The following is a 14,000-nucleotide window of genomic DNA, read 5'->3' as shown; positions in this document are numbered from 1 at the left end:
TTTGGTGTAGAGATTACATACATACATACATTAAATAAAAAAATTTTTTTAATTGCCCAGGAGAGAGTGTCCTAGATTGATTACAATATATAAAACTGCCCAGCTTGTGGTAATTGCCCCAGATTCAAGTTCAGAACCACTCAAAATGATGCCAAACCAAACATTGTCACAAAATATTTTTACAAGGTAGAGACATTAAATGAAAAGCTGTTGAAAAGAAGCAAATTAAAAATTGTGACCATACTCATCAGTTTACCTTGCTAGGCAGAATGTGCTATATGCTGTGATAGAATGGCTATTCAGGTCACAAAGAAATTGTTGCCTGAACTCTTCGCCCATTTTGAAGGAGGGCCAGTTTCTTTGGGTGTTCACGTTAAGACAAACCATCCCAAAGGAAATAGCTTCTTGTTGATTCTTTTTTTTTTCTTAAATATATATATATGGGGGCGCCTGGGTGGCTCAGTCGGTCGGGCGTCCGACTTCAGCTCAGGTCACGATCTCGCGGTCCGTGAGTTCGAGCCCCGCTTCGGGCTCTGGGCTGGAGCCTGCTTCCGATTCTGTGTCTCCCGCTCTCTTTGCCCATCCCCCGTTCATGCTCTGTCTCTCTCTGTCTCAAAAATAAATAAACGTTAAAAAAAATTTTTTTAAATAAAAAATATATATATGTATTTTATTTATTTTACTTTATGTTTATTTATATTTATTAATATATTTTATTATGTATTGTTTGTTTGTTTGTTTGTTTATTTATTTATTTATTTATTTATTTATTTATTTAGAGGGAGAGTGGGGAGAGAGCGAGAATCCCAGGCAGGCTCCGTGCTGTCAGCACAGAGCCTGATGTGACACTCGAACTCACGAAACCATGGGATCATGACCTGAGCCAAAACCAACAGTCAGACGCTTAACCAACTGAGCCATGCAGGTGCCTCAGCTTCTTGTTGATTCTTTGTAAGGAATCTACCCTGGGTCAGTGAAATCCTTGACTATGGAAGCAGTCTTTTTTTTAATTTTTTTTTTTTTAACGTTTATTTATTTTTGAGATAGAGAGACAGAGCATGAATGGGGGAGGGTCAGAGAGAGGGAGACACAGAATCTGAAACAGGCTCCAGGCTCTGAGCTGTCAACACAGAGCCCGACGCGGGGCTCGAACTCACGGACCGCGAGATCATGACCTGAGCCGAAGTCAGCCGCCCAACCGACTGAGCCACCCAGGCGCCCCAAGCAGTCTTTTTACAAAGCTTTATACAGGCTGAGCTCACACAGTTTTCAACATATACACAATTGCTGTTACTTTCAGATAAACATTGTTAGTGTGCAGGTGAGGCTCAGAATCTGGGGCACATACAGAACTCCAGAAATTTTGGTCTTCCAGACCCCTTATGGAATTAACGTAAGTAACTCTGCTTTTGCCCAAACAGGCAAATGCTCAAATGTGTGTGGATTTCCAGAGAATGATGTAATGGAAGCTGAGACACCCTTCTCAACCAGCAACTTACCTTTGCTGTGTTACTTTCAGAGAATGTGATGGCAAGAAGGGAAAAGATTACTGCTGAACTAGACTTTAAAATTTGTCAACTATTCTTGACGAAGTGGTGTGGAATTTTTGAATCTATACTAATAAAACAAGCTCTGTTCTTGAACTATCAGGTGTGTGTACTTTGGAGCCACCATTTTACATCGTGACTGAGTACATGCCCTACGGCAACTTGCTTGATTATCTCCGAGAGTGCAACCGAGACGAAGTGACTGCAGTCGTACTGCTCTATATGGCCACTCAGATCTCTTCTGCAATGGAGTATTTAGAGAAGAAGAATTTCATCCATAGGTGTGTAAAGCCCAATCATTGCTATTTCTAACCGTGAAGCTACCTTGCTTGATGTGCAAATGAAGAGAAGAATGTGAGGACCTTCCTGGAATTTCCAGATGACCCAAGAAAGCAATTTTCTCTTTCACAGGACCCACCTGCTATAATATCATTTCCATCTTATAAACCTACTGTATTCTGGCTAAAGTATTAATGAGGAGCCTTTGCCGTTCTTAAAACAGAATGCTCTTTATTTTGCCCAGGATTATATCCAAGAGCCTTTTGCTCCATCTAATGGTTTAATTTTAAAAAAAGCTTTCCGTCTCAGTTAAGAACTTAAAGCCTTGTAGAAAAGCATCTTTGCTCACCTCTGAAACCTAGCCCAGTGTACTTACAAATAGGAACCCATTTTCTGAAGTCTGCTTTCTTCTAGTATCACATAACTGCCTCTTGATGACTACTCTCCAAGTGGTGGATAATTGGTGGCTTTCTATCATGTTAGCAGCTATCATAAAATACTACCATATCTGTCAGCACAGACTTATCAACTCTGCTTGTAGCACAAAGAACTAAGAATAGAGCATGTGTTCGTGACCATTTTCCTCACTGTCTGAGTGGAATCACATTAGGGTTCTCTTTCCCACAGAGATCTTGCAGCCCGTAACTGCCTAGTGGGAGAAAACCATGTGGTAAAAGTGGCTGACTTTGGCTTGAGTAGACTGATGACTGGAGACACCTATACTGCTCATGCGGGAGCCAAATTTCCTATTAAATGGACGGCACCAGAGAGTCTTGCCTACAATACCTTCTCAATTAAATCTGACGTTTGGGGTAAGGTTTGGAAGGGACTTTTTCTGTGTCTTTTTTTTTTTTTTTTTTTTTTTTTAGGTTTATTTTGAGAGAGAGACGTTGCATGCAGGTGTGGGGCGGAAAGAGAGGGAGAGACAGAATACTAAGCAGACTCCACACTGACAGCACAGAGGCTGACACAGGACTTGAACTCCCAAACCGGGAGATCATGCATGACCTCAGCCGAAATCAAGAGCCGGAAGCTTAAACGACTGAGCCTACCAGGCTCCCCTGTCATTTTATTTTTTTATAAATGTTCTTTAATTCTTCAGAATTTCTCTTTTATGTGACCAGTAAACTCTGCCTTACCCCCATCCTTTATCAGTCATTCAGCAAGCATTTATTAAATCTCTACTGTCTGCCAGGCATTGTGCTAGGTACTTAGCATAGAAAGAAGTGTAGAGAAAGGGGTTCGAGCCCCACATTGGGTGTGGAGCCTACTTAAATTAAATAAACTTTTAAAAAGTGTAAAGAAGAAAGTGAAAAAAAAAGTCCTTTCAAAGAGCTCATAGTCTAGATCTTGGACTGCATTGGATTTTACTGATCCTTTCTCTGTAAAGTTTCCTGTTTTCCTTATTAGATTTTATTGCTTATTTCCAGAGTATCATGCCGCAGAGTCGCCTTCTCTTTTCAAGGAAGCGTGATGGAATTGCATCTAGAATTTGCTCTTGTAACTCATCTTGTTTCTGTTGCACTGAAAAGAATTCTGATTTAGTGGATGCTCAGTGGACTGAACAAGTCTAGAAATTTGGGTTGTAGGCCAGCAGAAATAGTTGTCACTTTTTTATCTGCAGCCGAGACGAAGTGACTTTTTATCAGGAATCTCAAACTCAGAAATAACCTGTGACCAAGTCCAGCAGTTTTTTTTTTTTCTAGCGTAATTTTTTTTCTGATTTTAAATGAATCCATTTTTATTTTACTCCCCTAATATTAGCTGATCTAAAAACTGAAACTCATTAAATAGATCATAGATTGTTCTAAGAGTAGTTCAGTTATGACCTAGGCTTTTTATGATCATAATTTATTCTCCCTCACTGCAGTAAAGGAGATCTAAATAAAAGTCTTGAGGTTATACCTGAAGCATTCTTGTGGCAAATATCTTAGAAGGACAAATTCAGCTGTAAGAATCAGAATGCTAGAAGAATTAGAAGAGTATACTAATGTAACAGTGTGAATGTCATGCAGAATTTGAAAGAGAAGTTACCTGATGGTACATAATAAATAACAAATCAGAGAAGAAACATTCAGCTTTTTATTTCTTTTATCCCTTATGCAGCTTTTGGGGTATTGCTGTGGGAAATTGCTACATATGGAATGTCACCATATCCAGGTATTGACCTGTCTCAGGTCTATGATCTACTGGAAAAAGGATATCGAATGGAACAACCTGAAGGATGCCCCCCTAAGGTTTATGAACTTATGAGAGCATGTGAGTGGTTTTCTTTTTTTTTTTTAATTTTAATTTTTAAAGGTTAAGGCAGTGATTTTAAAGGTTAAGGCAGTGATTCTTAGTGATACTAAGAAATAGTTTTCCTCTCAGTATTGTTAGAGTGACCAACCTCATGGCATATAAAGAGTTGGTCATTTATCAGCTAGTTGGCATATATGACAAACCATTGAGGTTTTTTTTTTAAGAGAATGTATCTATCTATCTATCTATCTATCTATCTATCTATCTATCTTGGAGGGAGGGAGGGAGTGTGGGAGGAGGGGCAGAGAAGAGAGATAGAATACCAAGCAGGCTCTGTGCTCAGTGCAGAGCCCAATCAATGTGGGGGTCGATATCACAACCCTGAGATCGTGACCTGATCCGAAATCAAGAGTCAGATGCTTAACCAACTCAGCCACCCAGAAGGCCCAACCATTGTGTCTTTTTTTTTTTTAATTTTTATTTAATTTATTTTTTAAATTAACATCCAGGTTAGTTAGCATATAGTGCAACAATGATTTCAGGAATAGATTCCTTAATGCCCCTTCCCCATTTAGCCCATCCCCCCTCCCACAACCCCTCCAGTAACCCTGTTTGTTCTCCCTATTTGAGAGTCTCTTAGGTTTTTGTCCCCTCCTTGTTTTTACATTATTTTTGTTTCCTTTCCCTTATGTTCATCTGTTTTGTCTCTTAAAGTCCTCATATGAGTGAAGTCCTATGATTTTTGTCTTTCTCTGACTAATTTCACTTAGCATACTACCGTCCAGTTCCATCCACATAGTCGCAAATGGCAAGATTCCATTCTTTTTGATTGCCGAGTAATACTCCATTGTGTATATATATATATACCACATCCATTCATCCGTCATTGGACTTTTGGGCTCTTTCCATACTTTGACTATTGTCGATAGTGCTACTATAAACATTGGGGTGCATGTGCCCCTTCAAAACAGCACACCTGTATCCCTTGGATAAACACCTAGTAGTGTAATTGCTGAGTCGTAGGGTAGTTCTATTTTTAATTTTTTGAGGAGCTCCATACTGTTTTCCCAGAGTGGCTGCACCAGTTTGCATTTCCACCAATCATTGTGTCTTAATTGGAATCCTGAGAATAGTTTTCCATGGCCCACTTGCATATTTAATAGGATAATAAGCACTTGGGTTTGGAGATTAGATAGAGGAAGGCTGCTTTCAACTAGATAAAAACGATTCCTAAAGACTCTGGAGAATACCTGAAAGTAACCTCTGATGAGTAAACAGAAGCCTCTGACTTCCTACAGATGAGAGAGCTGGAAGGGGAGTAATGAATTAAATTGCATTTGTGTTTAAGCATAAGTCTTGTTATTTTCCTTATTGTCCTGTTTTTGTCAAAGTGGACTCTAAGTTCCTCCTTTCTGATGGCCTGTTATATTTCTGAATATGGATAGCTGATTTTAAGGTTAGAATGAGTTTGAAGACAGGTTTTACTTTTTTCATTTTTCCAGTAGTAGAAAACTTTCCATTTCAGAAACCATCTCCCCACCCCTCTTTATCCCTGTAGTAGAAAGGACAGAAGCTAAGGCTACATGGAAGGACCAGCCCTAGGATGTGGGCTCACTACACCTGTGAACATGCTATGCCTCTGCTGTTTCCATGATGCACAGCACTCCCTCTCAGGTGTGCCACTGGATGGTTAATTTATAAAGAGCTTTCACTAGTTCCTTCTTTTGTTACATAGGCTGGAAGTGGAGCCCTGCCGACAGGCCGTCTTTTGCTGAAACACATCAGGCTTTTGAAACCATGTTCCATGACTCCAGCATTTCTGAAGGTGAGAATCTGGTGATTCACTGTTGGTGGCCAGTCATGGGTGGTGGTAGGGGTGGTAATAACATCAAAAATTATAGACTCCTGCAGTTTGGGACTCCATTTCAGGATACTGAATTAATTCGTGGCCTCTGTTATTCTTGTTTTGCTTTCTTTAAATGTGTATGTCTCTCGCTCATTTTTAATATTGAAATTTGGGGGCATCTGGGTGGCTCACTTGGTTAAGTGTCCGAGTCTTGATTTCGTCTCAGGTAGGTTATGGTCTTGTGGCTCGTGAGTTCAAGCCCTACATTCTCTCTCTCTACCTCTCTCTGTCTCTGCTTGTGCTCTCCCTCCCTCTCTGTCTCTCTCAAAATAAATAAACAAACAAAAAAACCTCCCAATATCCAGAAAGTTATTTTCTGGGAGTAGATCTTAAGGAAATAAATAAGAGTATGAATAAAGATTTAGCTACAAGGATGTATAGTTTATAATATTGAAAAATTAAGAACAATTTAAAAATCCAGTGGGCTGTTAATTACTATATGCTTATAATTGAATGTTTAAAATGACATTTTTAAATATGTTGACATGGAGAATACTTTAAAATGAGCATGTTAAGCTATGAACAGAGCCCTTTTCTTATCTGAAAAACAAGTGTATGGGTACATACATACATACATATATACAGGCAGTTTCCTGCTTTGGTATTACAGTGCTTCTAAAATTACATGCAAGAGTCAAACAGTAAACACTTGTTATATGGTGAAGCTATTCCTAGAGAGCTAAAAACATAGAATTCTTAGTTATGTGTTCTTACTAGGTTTTTCAGTATAGCTCCAGAATTTCGTACGTTTTTCAGATTTTTTCTTTCCTTCATAATTGAACATAGAGCTCACTACTGAAGTTCAGGTTTCAAAATATTAGAAGAGGAAATCAGGCAAGTTGAATTTTGTCTTCTTCCATTAGTGACTTATCATTTCAGATAAAATCAAAGGGAAAAGTAAATACTGAGGTTGAAAGCAAAGTATTTTCATCCTACTCCTTTGTTTTTTTTTTTTTTTTTTTTTTTAAATTTTTTTTTTTCAACGTTTATTTATTTTTCGGACAGAGAGAGACAGAGCATGAACGGGGGAGGGGCAGAGAGAGAGGGAGACACAGAATCGGAAACAGGCTCCAGGCTCCGAGCCATCAGCCCAGAGCCTGACGCGGGGCTCGAACTCCCGGACCGCGAGATCGTGACCTGGCTGAAGTCGGACGCTTAACCGACTGCGCCACCCAGGCGCCCCTCATCCTACTCCTTTGTAAGCTGAAGCTTGTGCACATACATCACAGAGCATACAGGCAGCCCTTTGGGCCACACTGAGCAGCTCCTTGGCCAGCTCTCTTCTTCCTCTGTGTGCTTTCCTTCGTGTGGAGTTGAAGTGGTAGAAGTCATAGGCTCCATTTCTTTGGTGCTTTTGTGTCACCTTCTAATTTCTGTTGCATCCTTAGTTAAATAGTTCTGTCTCCTTTGAAAATGTTATATCCTTATGGAAAATCAACCATTATCAATTTTTGAAGCTAACTGCAGTTGAGAGTTGCTAAACCAGAAATTTAAGATTCTTTTAATCCACATTTTATTAATCATAGCATTTAATCTGTGGCTAGCATATACTGAAGACACAGAGCTAAGACACAGTTCCTACCTTAAAAAGTTGTATTCATTAGTTAGTTGTGAGTGGAGGAAACCTAACTCAAACTTTCTTAAGCAGTAAAGGGAGGATTTATTGGCTCAAACCATGGGAAAGGAGGGATGGTGCTAACTCAGAGTCAGTAGAAGCCACAGAATCAAGTAGCTTCAGCACTTCCTCCTTCTCACAGCCTCTCCCACCCAGTATCACTTTACTTTTGCTTCTAGGTTGATCTCATCCTCAGAATCTTCCAATAGGTATGGGACACAGTTGTTAGCCTCCTCGAGGTCATATCTTCACAGCTAACGTCTGTCTCCCAGCTGCTGTAGGCAGCAGCGTAAGAAAAGTCTCGCTGGCATGACTTGGGTTATATGCCATGTGCCCCTTCTTGTGGGGGAGTTGATTTTTTAAATAGTTACACCAAAATGTTGTAAAAAAAAAAAAATCACAATATTTCACAGTTTAATCAGTCCTGCTTGCTTCATTTTTGTTAAGGGGTGAATAGTAAAGTATGTCTTTGCCCCAGCAGAAGCCCCAAAAACGCATAGCCACGTTGAATGAGCTGAGGCTTACTGATAAAGTGAATGCTTTTTCAGGAGCCTCATTTGTTTTATGAATGAAATGCAGCATGACATGAAATGTGTCCACCCTCCTTCTTGGTGCAAGGTGCAATGTAAAAACTAAGTGCAGAAATCTGCTTTATTAAGCCTCTGAACAAGCACTCAGTAAACAAGGATATCCAAAATATGAAAGCATATGAATCCATGCTTACCATCATTACTCATCATCAGGGAAGTCCAGAATAGAACAGTAAGATGCCACTACATACCTACACCAGAATGGCTAAAATCAAAAACAAAAAGCCTGATAATATCAAACTTTGGCAAGCATGCAGAGTACTCAGAACTTTGATACAAGGCTAGTGGGAGTATAGATTGCTACAGCCATTTTGGGAGAGAGTTTGACAGGACCCAGCAAAGCTGAATTGATGTGCACCCTGTAACCCACCGGTCCTGCTCCTAGGTATACACCCAGCAGACGTACATACAATTCTGAAGCAAAAGACCTGTAGCAGGGTGTCGGTAGCAGCATATTCGTTTCCGGCCCCAAACTGGAAACAACCTAGATATCCACCAGAAGAAGGATGGGTTAATTTGGTATGCTCACACTTGGGAGAGGGAGCCTCTGCTACATGCAACAGCATGGAGGAGTCGGCCATCACAATGTTGAGCAAAAGAGGGCAGACGTAAAAGTACATGCTCTGCGATTCCATTTGTATATTTTAGTGCTCTTTTCTCCAGCTTCTTCCTCCGTTGTATACCTTTTCTGAAACAAAAACCTCCTTTTCTGTGTCATGAAATTGTTTTTGATCAGTCCCCTTGTCTTCCTCACAGAGGTAGCTGAGGAGCTTGGGAGGGCTGCCTCCTCCTCGTCTGTTGTTCCATACCTGCCCCGACTGCCTATACTTCCTTCTAAGACCCGAACGCTGAAGAAACAGGTGGAGAACAAGGAGAATATCGAAGGGACACAGGATGCCACAGAAAATTCTGCCTCTAGTTCAGCACCAGGTATGGATCCCTAGGCAGGTAGAATTAAACTGCCTTGTTTCAAGAACCTTGGGGTATGATGCCTTATTTCCGTTTTCCTGTCCATGTTCCCTGAGGAGAGAATGGCTGGTGTCTGCTTTAGCTCCTGCTCTGGTCCGGGGCTCTGCAGTGCCAGCGTTGTTAGTCCTCATCTTTCCGTCCGCCATACAGCTCTGCCTCCCCCTCCGTTTTCTCAGCTCTCAAATCCCGGACCATTACCATCTGTGTAGTTCTGGCAAAAACTGCTTCCCTGAGCCTGATAGTTGAGGCCAGGGTGTGCTATAGCATTTAGAGAAAAGACGAATGCCGAGGTAGAAAGTAGGTTATTGCTTCCTATTTATTTCCCATGTTGTATTGGGAACACTCAGCAATGTGAAACGGTAACGTATTTATTAGTTTCCTCTGAGTCCTGCTAATACCTGATTTCTAATAGATGCCGACAGAACTCTTGCGATTAAATTAAACCTTAGTATTTCAAGTGTAATGGAGTCACTTTTTGTCTTTCACGTTAGTGATTGGCCATTTCTCTTCAGGGTTCGTTAGAGGTGCACAGGCCCCCAGTGGGTCCCCAGCACTGCCTCGAAAACAAAGAGACAAGTCACCCAGCAGCCTCTTGGAAGATGCCAAAGAGACATGCTTCACCAGGGATAGGAAGGGAGGCTTCTTCAGCTCCTTCATGAAAAAGAGAAATGCTCCCACACCCCCTAAACGCAGCAGCTCCTTCCGAGAAATGGAGAATCAACCCCACAAGAAATATGAACTCACGGGTAACTTCTCATCTGTTGCTTCTCTACAGCATGCTGATGGGTTCTCTTTCACTCCTGCCCAGCAAGAGGCGAATCTGGTGCCACCCAAGTGCTATGGGGGGAGCTTTGCACAGAGGAACCTGTGTAATGACGATGGCGGTGGGGGCGGGGGCAGCGGCACTGCTGGGGGTGGGTGGTCTGGCATCACAGGCTTCTTTACACCACGCTTAATCAAAAAGACACTGGGCTTACGAGCGGGTAAACCCACAGCCAGTGATGACACTTCCAAGCCTTTTCCAAGGTCAAACTCTACATCTTCCATGTCCTCAGGGCTTCCAGAGCAGGATAGGATGGCAATGACCCTTCCCAGGAACTGCCAGAGGTCCAAACTCCAGCTGGAAAGGACAGTGTCCACCTCTTCTCAGCCAGAAGAGAATGTGGACAGGGCCAATGACATGCTTCCAAAAAAATCAGAGGAAGGTGCTGCTCCAAGCAGGGAGAGACCAAAAGCCAAACTTTTGCCTAGAGGAGCCACAGCTCTTCCTCTCAGAACCCCCTCTGGGGATCCAGCCATTACAGAGAAGGACTCTCCGGGGGTGGGGGTGGCTGGAGTGGCAGCTGCCCCAAAGAGCAAGGAGAGGAATGGCGGAGCACGACTTGGCATGGCTGGAGTCCCAGAGGATGGCGAGCAGACAGGCTGGTCTTCCCCGGCCAAGGCTGCAGCAGCCCTCCCGACCACTCACAACCACAAAGTGCCAGTCCTCATATCACCCACTCTGAAGCACACTCCAGCTGACGTGCAGCTCATTGGCACAGACTCTCAGGGCAATAAATTCAAACTCTTATCTGAGCATCAGGTCACATCCTCTGGAGACAAGGACCGACCCCGACGGGTAAAACCAAAGTGTGCCCCACCCCCACCACCCGTGATGAGACTACTGCAGCATCCGTCCGTGTGCTCAGACCCCACGGAAGAGCCGACCGCCCCCGCTGCAGGACAGCCCACGTCAGAGACACCGGAAGGAGGGAAGAAGGCAGCTCCAGGGGCAGTGCCCGTCAGTGGGAAAGCTGGGAGGCCAGCGATGCCTCCGCCTCAAGTGCCTCTGCCCGCCTCTTCCATCTCGCCGGCCAAAATGGCTAATGGCACAGCAGGTACTAAAGTGGCTCTGAGAAAAACCAAACAGGCGGCTGAGAAAATCTCAGCAGACAAAATCAGCAAGGAGGCCCTGCTGGAATGTGCCGACCTACTGTCCAGTGCAATCACGGAACCCGTGCCCAACAGCCAGCTGGTGGACACCGGACACCAGCTGCTCGACTACTGCTCAGGCTATGTGGACTGCATCCCCCAGACTCGCAACAAATTCGCCTTCCGAGAGGCTGTGAGCAAACTGGAACTCAGCCTGCAGGAGCTGCAGGTGTCTTCAGCAGCTGCTGGCGTGCCCGGGGCAAACCCTGTCCTTAATAACTTATTGTCATGTGTACAGGAGATCAGTGATGTGGTGCAGAGGTAGCCACTGTTAGCCTAGTGGGAAGGTGCTCACATTTCTGAGGGGAGAGGGAGAGGGGCTTGTTTTCCTGTGTTCTTGTTTTCAGAGAATGAAAGACTGATACTTGAGTGTGTTTATGTGAAGTACCTCAGATCTCTGAGTTCTCACGTTTACAGGTTCATCTCAAAAATAACAAAAAGCAGACACATAGGACAGGGAAGTCGGGCGGGGGCGGAGCAGCGGCAGACGGGAGTGGAAGCTGCGCTGGCGCGTCAGGGGACGCGTGCGGGTCCCACCACGAAGAAGCGAGTGACGGGCTGTTCCCGGCAAGGCCGCGGGACGGCGCCAACACGGTGGATTGGCTCTGGCTCTCGCTCTGCACCACACAGAGGGGAATGGACTTGGGGCCCCTGGAGGTACTAATGGCGATTCTGCTCCAGCTCACCTAATGAATCGGGTGGGACAGAAGAGAAAGTTGGGAATGTACCAAGAGAAGTTTCGCCGAGGCTGTTGGAAGCCGCTCTTGCCACAAGGTCACTGCTGGAGTAAGAGCTGCAGACCCGGGTGCTGGAGCCTGCTCCGGTCCCGTTTTCCATTGGTGCGTTAGTCGGGGCAGGAAGTAACAGATGCTAGGAAGTGGTCAGAGTGAGACCTCCTCCTCGTGGCTTCACACCAATGAGAAGTCACTTCTCCCAGTCCAGTATGTCACTTCCTCATGGACCACGAGTGGCTTTCTGCTTGTTGGCGTCTATCAGCAGCAGGCATAGGGGGCTCCTCAGTGGTTCTTCTCTGCTCTCTGCTGGGCGGGCCGTCTTCCTTCATCTCTGGCAGCATTCAGGGCAGTAACCAGAGTTGGTTTTGAAAACAGCGGTCACCAGGTTCTCTTGGGAACCCTTTTCTGATACAGTGTCCCTGCACACCGACACCCCCGCCACGGGATTGAGCAGCTGTGTATTCCTTCTCTGGCTAAAATGCCAGGAGAGAGGTCTCTTCTTGGAATTCAACCGCCAGGGCCAGAGGTCTGTGACTGAACGGAGAGGTTGGCTTGGTCCCAGTGGCCGTTTCTCTGTACCTTTCTCCTTCCTTATCACCTTAGAGCCAGGCTAGGTAGAGAGCAGGAAGAAACAGTCTCTCACTCTCTGTGGATTTCTGGTGAATTACCCCAGATCGCTCTCATGTGCTTTTCTCCTTTCACATGCCCCCTCCCCCTCATTGTTGTGCTTGTTTATAAATATCATATTGGGACTATTCTTTGATATTTATTTTGTCATTTCACCTCTATTTGAAGAATGCATAATTGAAGGGGCAGGTCATTCCCAGGAAACACTGATTAAATCCTAAAAATCTAGTGACTTAACCCTCCAATATGTTTTGCCCTTGAAAAATAGGCCTGTTCCTTCCCTATTCAGTTATAATCATGGAAGCTAATAGGATCATATGGTACCGAACCTAATTGATTAGAGGTTAATATTCTTGATATCAGGTCTAATTTTAATTAACATTTCATTCTTGTTTTAGAGCTTTATGACCACCCCCCCACCCACCCGCCCACGGAGAATAAATTTTTTTCCTCCTAAAGGAGTATTAACCTAGGAAGATAGGAATTGAACACTGATGAACTGTGAGTTCTCTTCCTAGCTATGCGATCTGTCCACTGTCAGGCCACAGCCCCATCTCTTAATCTGTTAAGTGAAGGTAATGATACATCTTCTCAAGGGTGTTTTGCAAATAAGTATATAGCTATCCCCTGAGAGCCGCTTCAGTGCAGTGTTGTTAATGGTGAATGGTCTTTGATTCTCTTTGCTCAGTGGCAGATAATGGAAATTTAGAACTGCTGAGAGTATGCTAACTGGGCTAGAATACTAAGGAGGAAAAACTATGTTTTGGACAGAGTTTGTCATCTTTGACCGAGGAGGAAGTTTAGTTTTCATTAGAAAGAAAGAAAACTTTGTTTTTTACTATGGCTGCTCCAAAGGAGGCCCAGGCCACGAGAAGGGTAAGGAGGGAGGAGACAGTCCTGGGCCTCCCTGGCTGGCTTGCGTGAGCCCCTTCTGTGTGTTACCTGCAGGTGCAGCGCAGGCAACTGGTGATCTGGCTCATCTTCTTGTAGTGGCTGGATGTGAAGACAGGGTTCCCTGTGGCCTGGATGGAGGCCCACGGTCCCCCCACCTTTTTCGTCGCCACTCCCCTTCATCGGTCATTTCCACAAACTTGAAATTGTTTTAGCAATTAGCCTTTTAAGGGTGGGGCAGGGAAAGCTAAAACTTTAGAACATTATGCTGCTTTTTAAGTTTATCCGTCATTGTGGGATGCGAGTTGAGGGATTAATTATGTAGTTGTTTTTTCAGGGGATTTTTATTTTATTTTATTTTTTAAAGCAGGGGGTCTTTCCTTGAGAGCTCTGAAAATAAGCCTTGGAGGAACACTACTGAGTGTATGTAAGCTCCCCGGTTTCCTCACCGCAGAACAGTCTTGAGGGTGGGGACTGTGTCTTACTCAGGGGCAGCACCTGGCTCTGTCTTGCCTACGGTCGGTGCTCGACAAGTTCATGAAATGGATTGCTTTTTCCCAACACTGTCAGGAGTAGCATTAACTATTGTAGCACACCCCATCCACACGGTGCTTGAACTGTGTGACTTCA

The 14,000-nt window shown here is 43.9% G+C and overlaps 1 protein-coding gene across 8 annotated transcripts in view; it reads left to right on the top strand.

Annotated features, from left to right (window-relative positions):
* ABL2 (ABL proto-oncogene 2, non-receptor tyrosine kinase) overlaps positions 1–13,767 on the top strand; it is a 108,507-nt gene extending 94,740 nt beyond the window's left edge. For 4 of the 8 annotated variants that reach the window (XM_030303227.1, XM_030303225.1, XM_030303228.1 and 1 more), the window contains 7 exons: positions 1,651–1,828; positions 2,454–2,638; positions 3,933–4,085; positions 5,803–5,892; positions 8,935–9,108; positions 9,660–9,893; positions 10,203–13,767. In XM_030303227.1, the coding sequence (XP_030159087.1) occupies positions 1,651–1,828; positions 2,454–2,638; positions 3,933–4,085; positions 5,803–5,892; positions 8,935–9,108; positions 9,660–9,893; positions 10,203–11,383 (2,195 nt within the window). In that variant the 3' untranslated portion in view covers positions 11,384–13,767. Of the gene's footprint in view, positions 1–1,650; positions 1,829–2,453; positions 2,639–3,932; positions 4,086–5,802; positions 5,893–8,934; positions 9,109–9,659 lie in introns of all 8 variants that reach the window. The other 4 variants (XM_030303223.1, XM_030303221.1, XM_030303224.1 and 1 more) reach the window with 1 other exon arrangement.
* Positions 13,768–14,000: the final 233 nt, after the last annotated feature.

The sequence above is a fragment of the Lynx canadensis genome, chromosome F1 (genome assembly GCF_007474595.2).
Source record: "Lynx canadensis isolate LIC74 chromosome F1, mLynCan4.pri.v2, whole genome shotgun sequence".
NCBI classification, from domain to species: Eukaryota; Metazoa; Chordata; class Mammalia; order Carnivora; family Felidae; genus Lynx; species Lynx canadensis.
The sequence above is the reverse complement of the archived record's forward strand: the minus strand, read 5'-3'. Positions and strand labels throughout refer to the sequence as shown.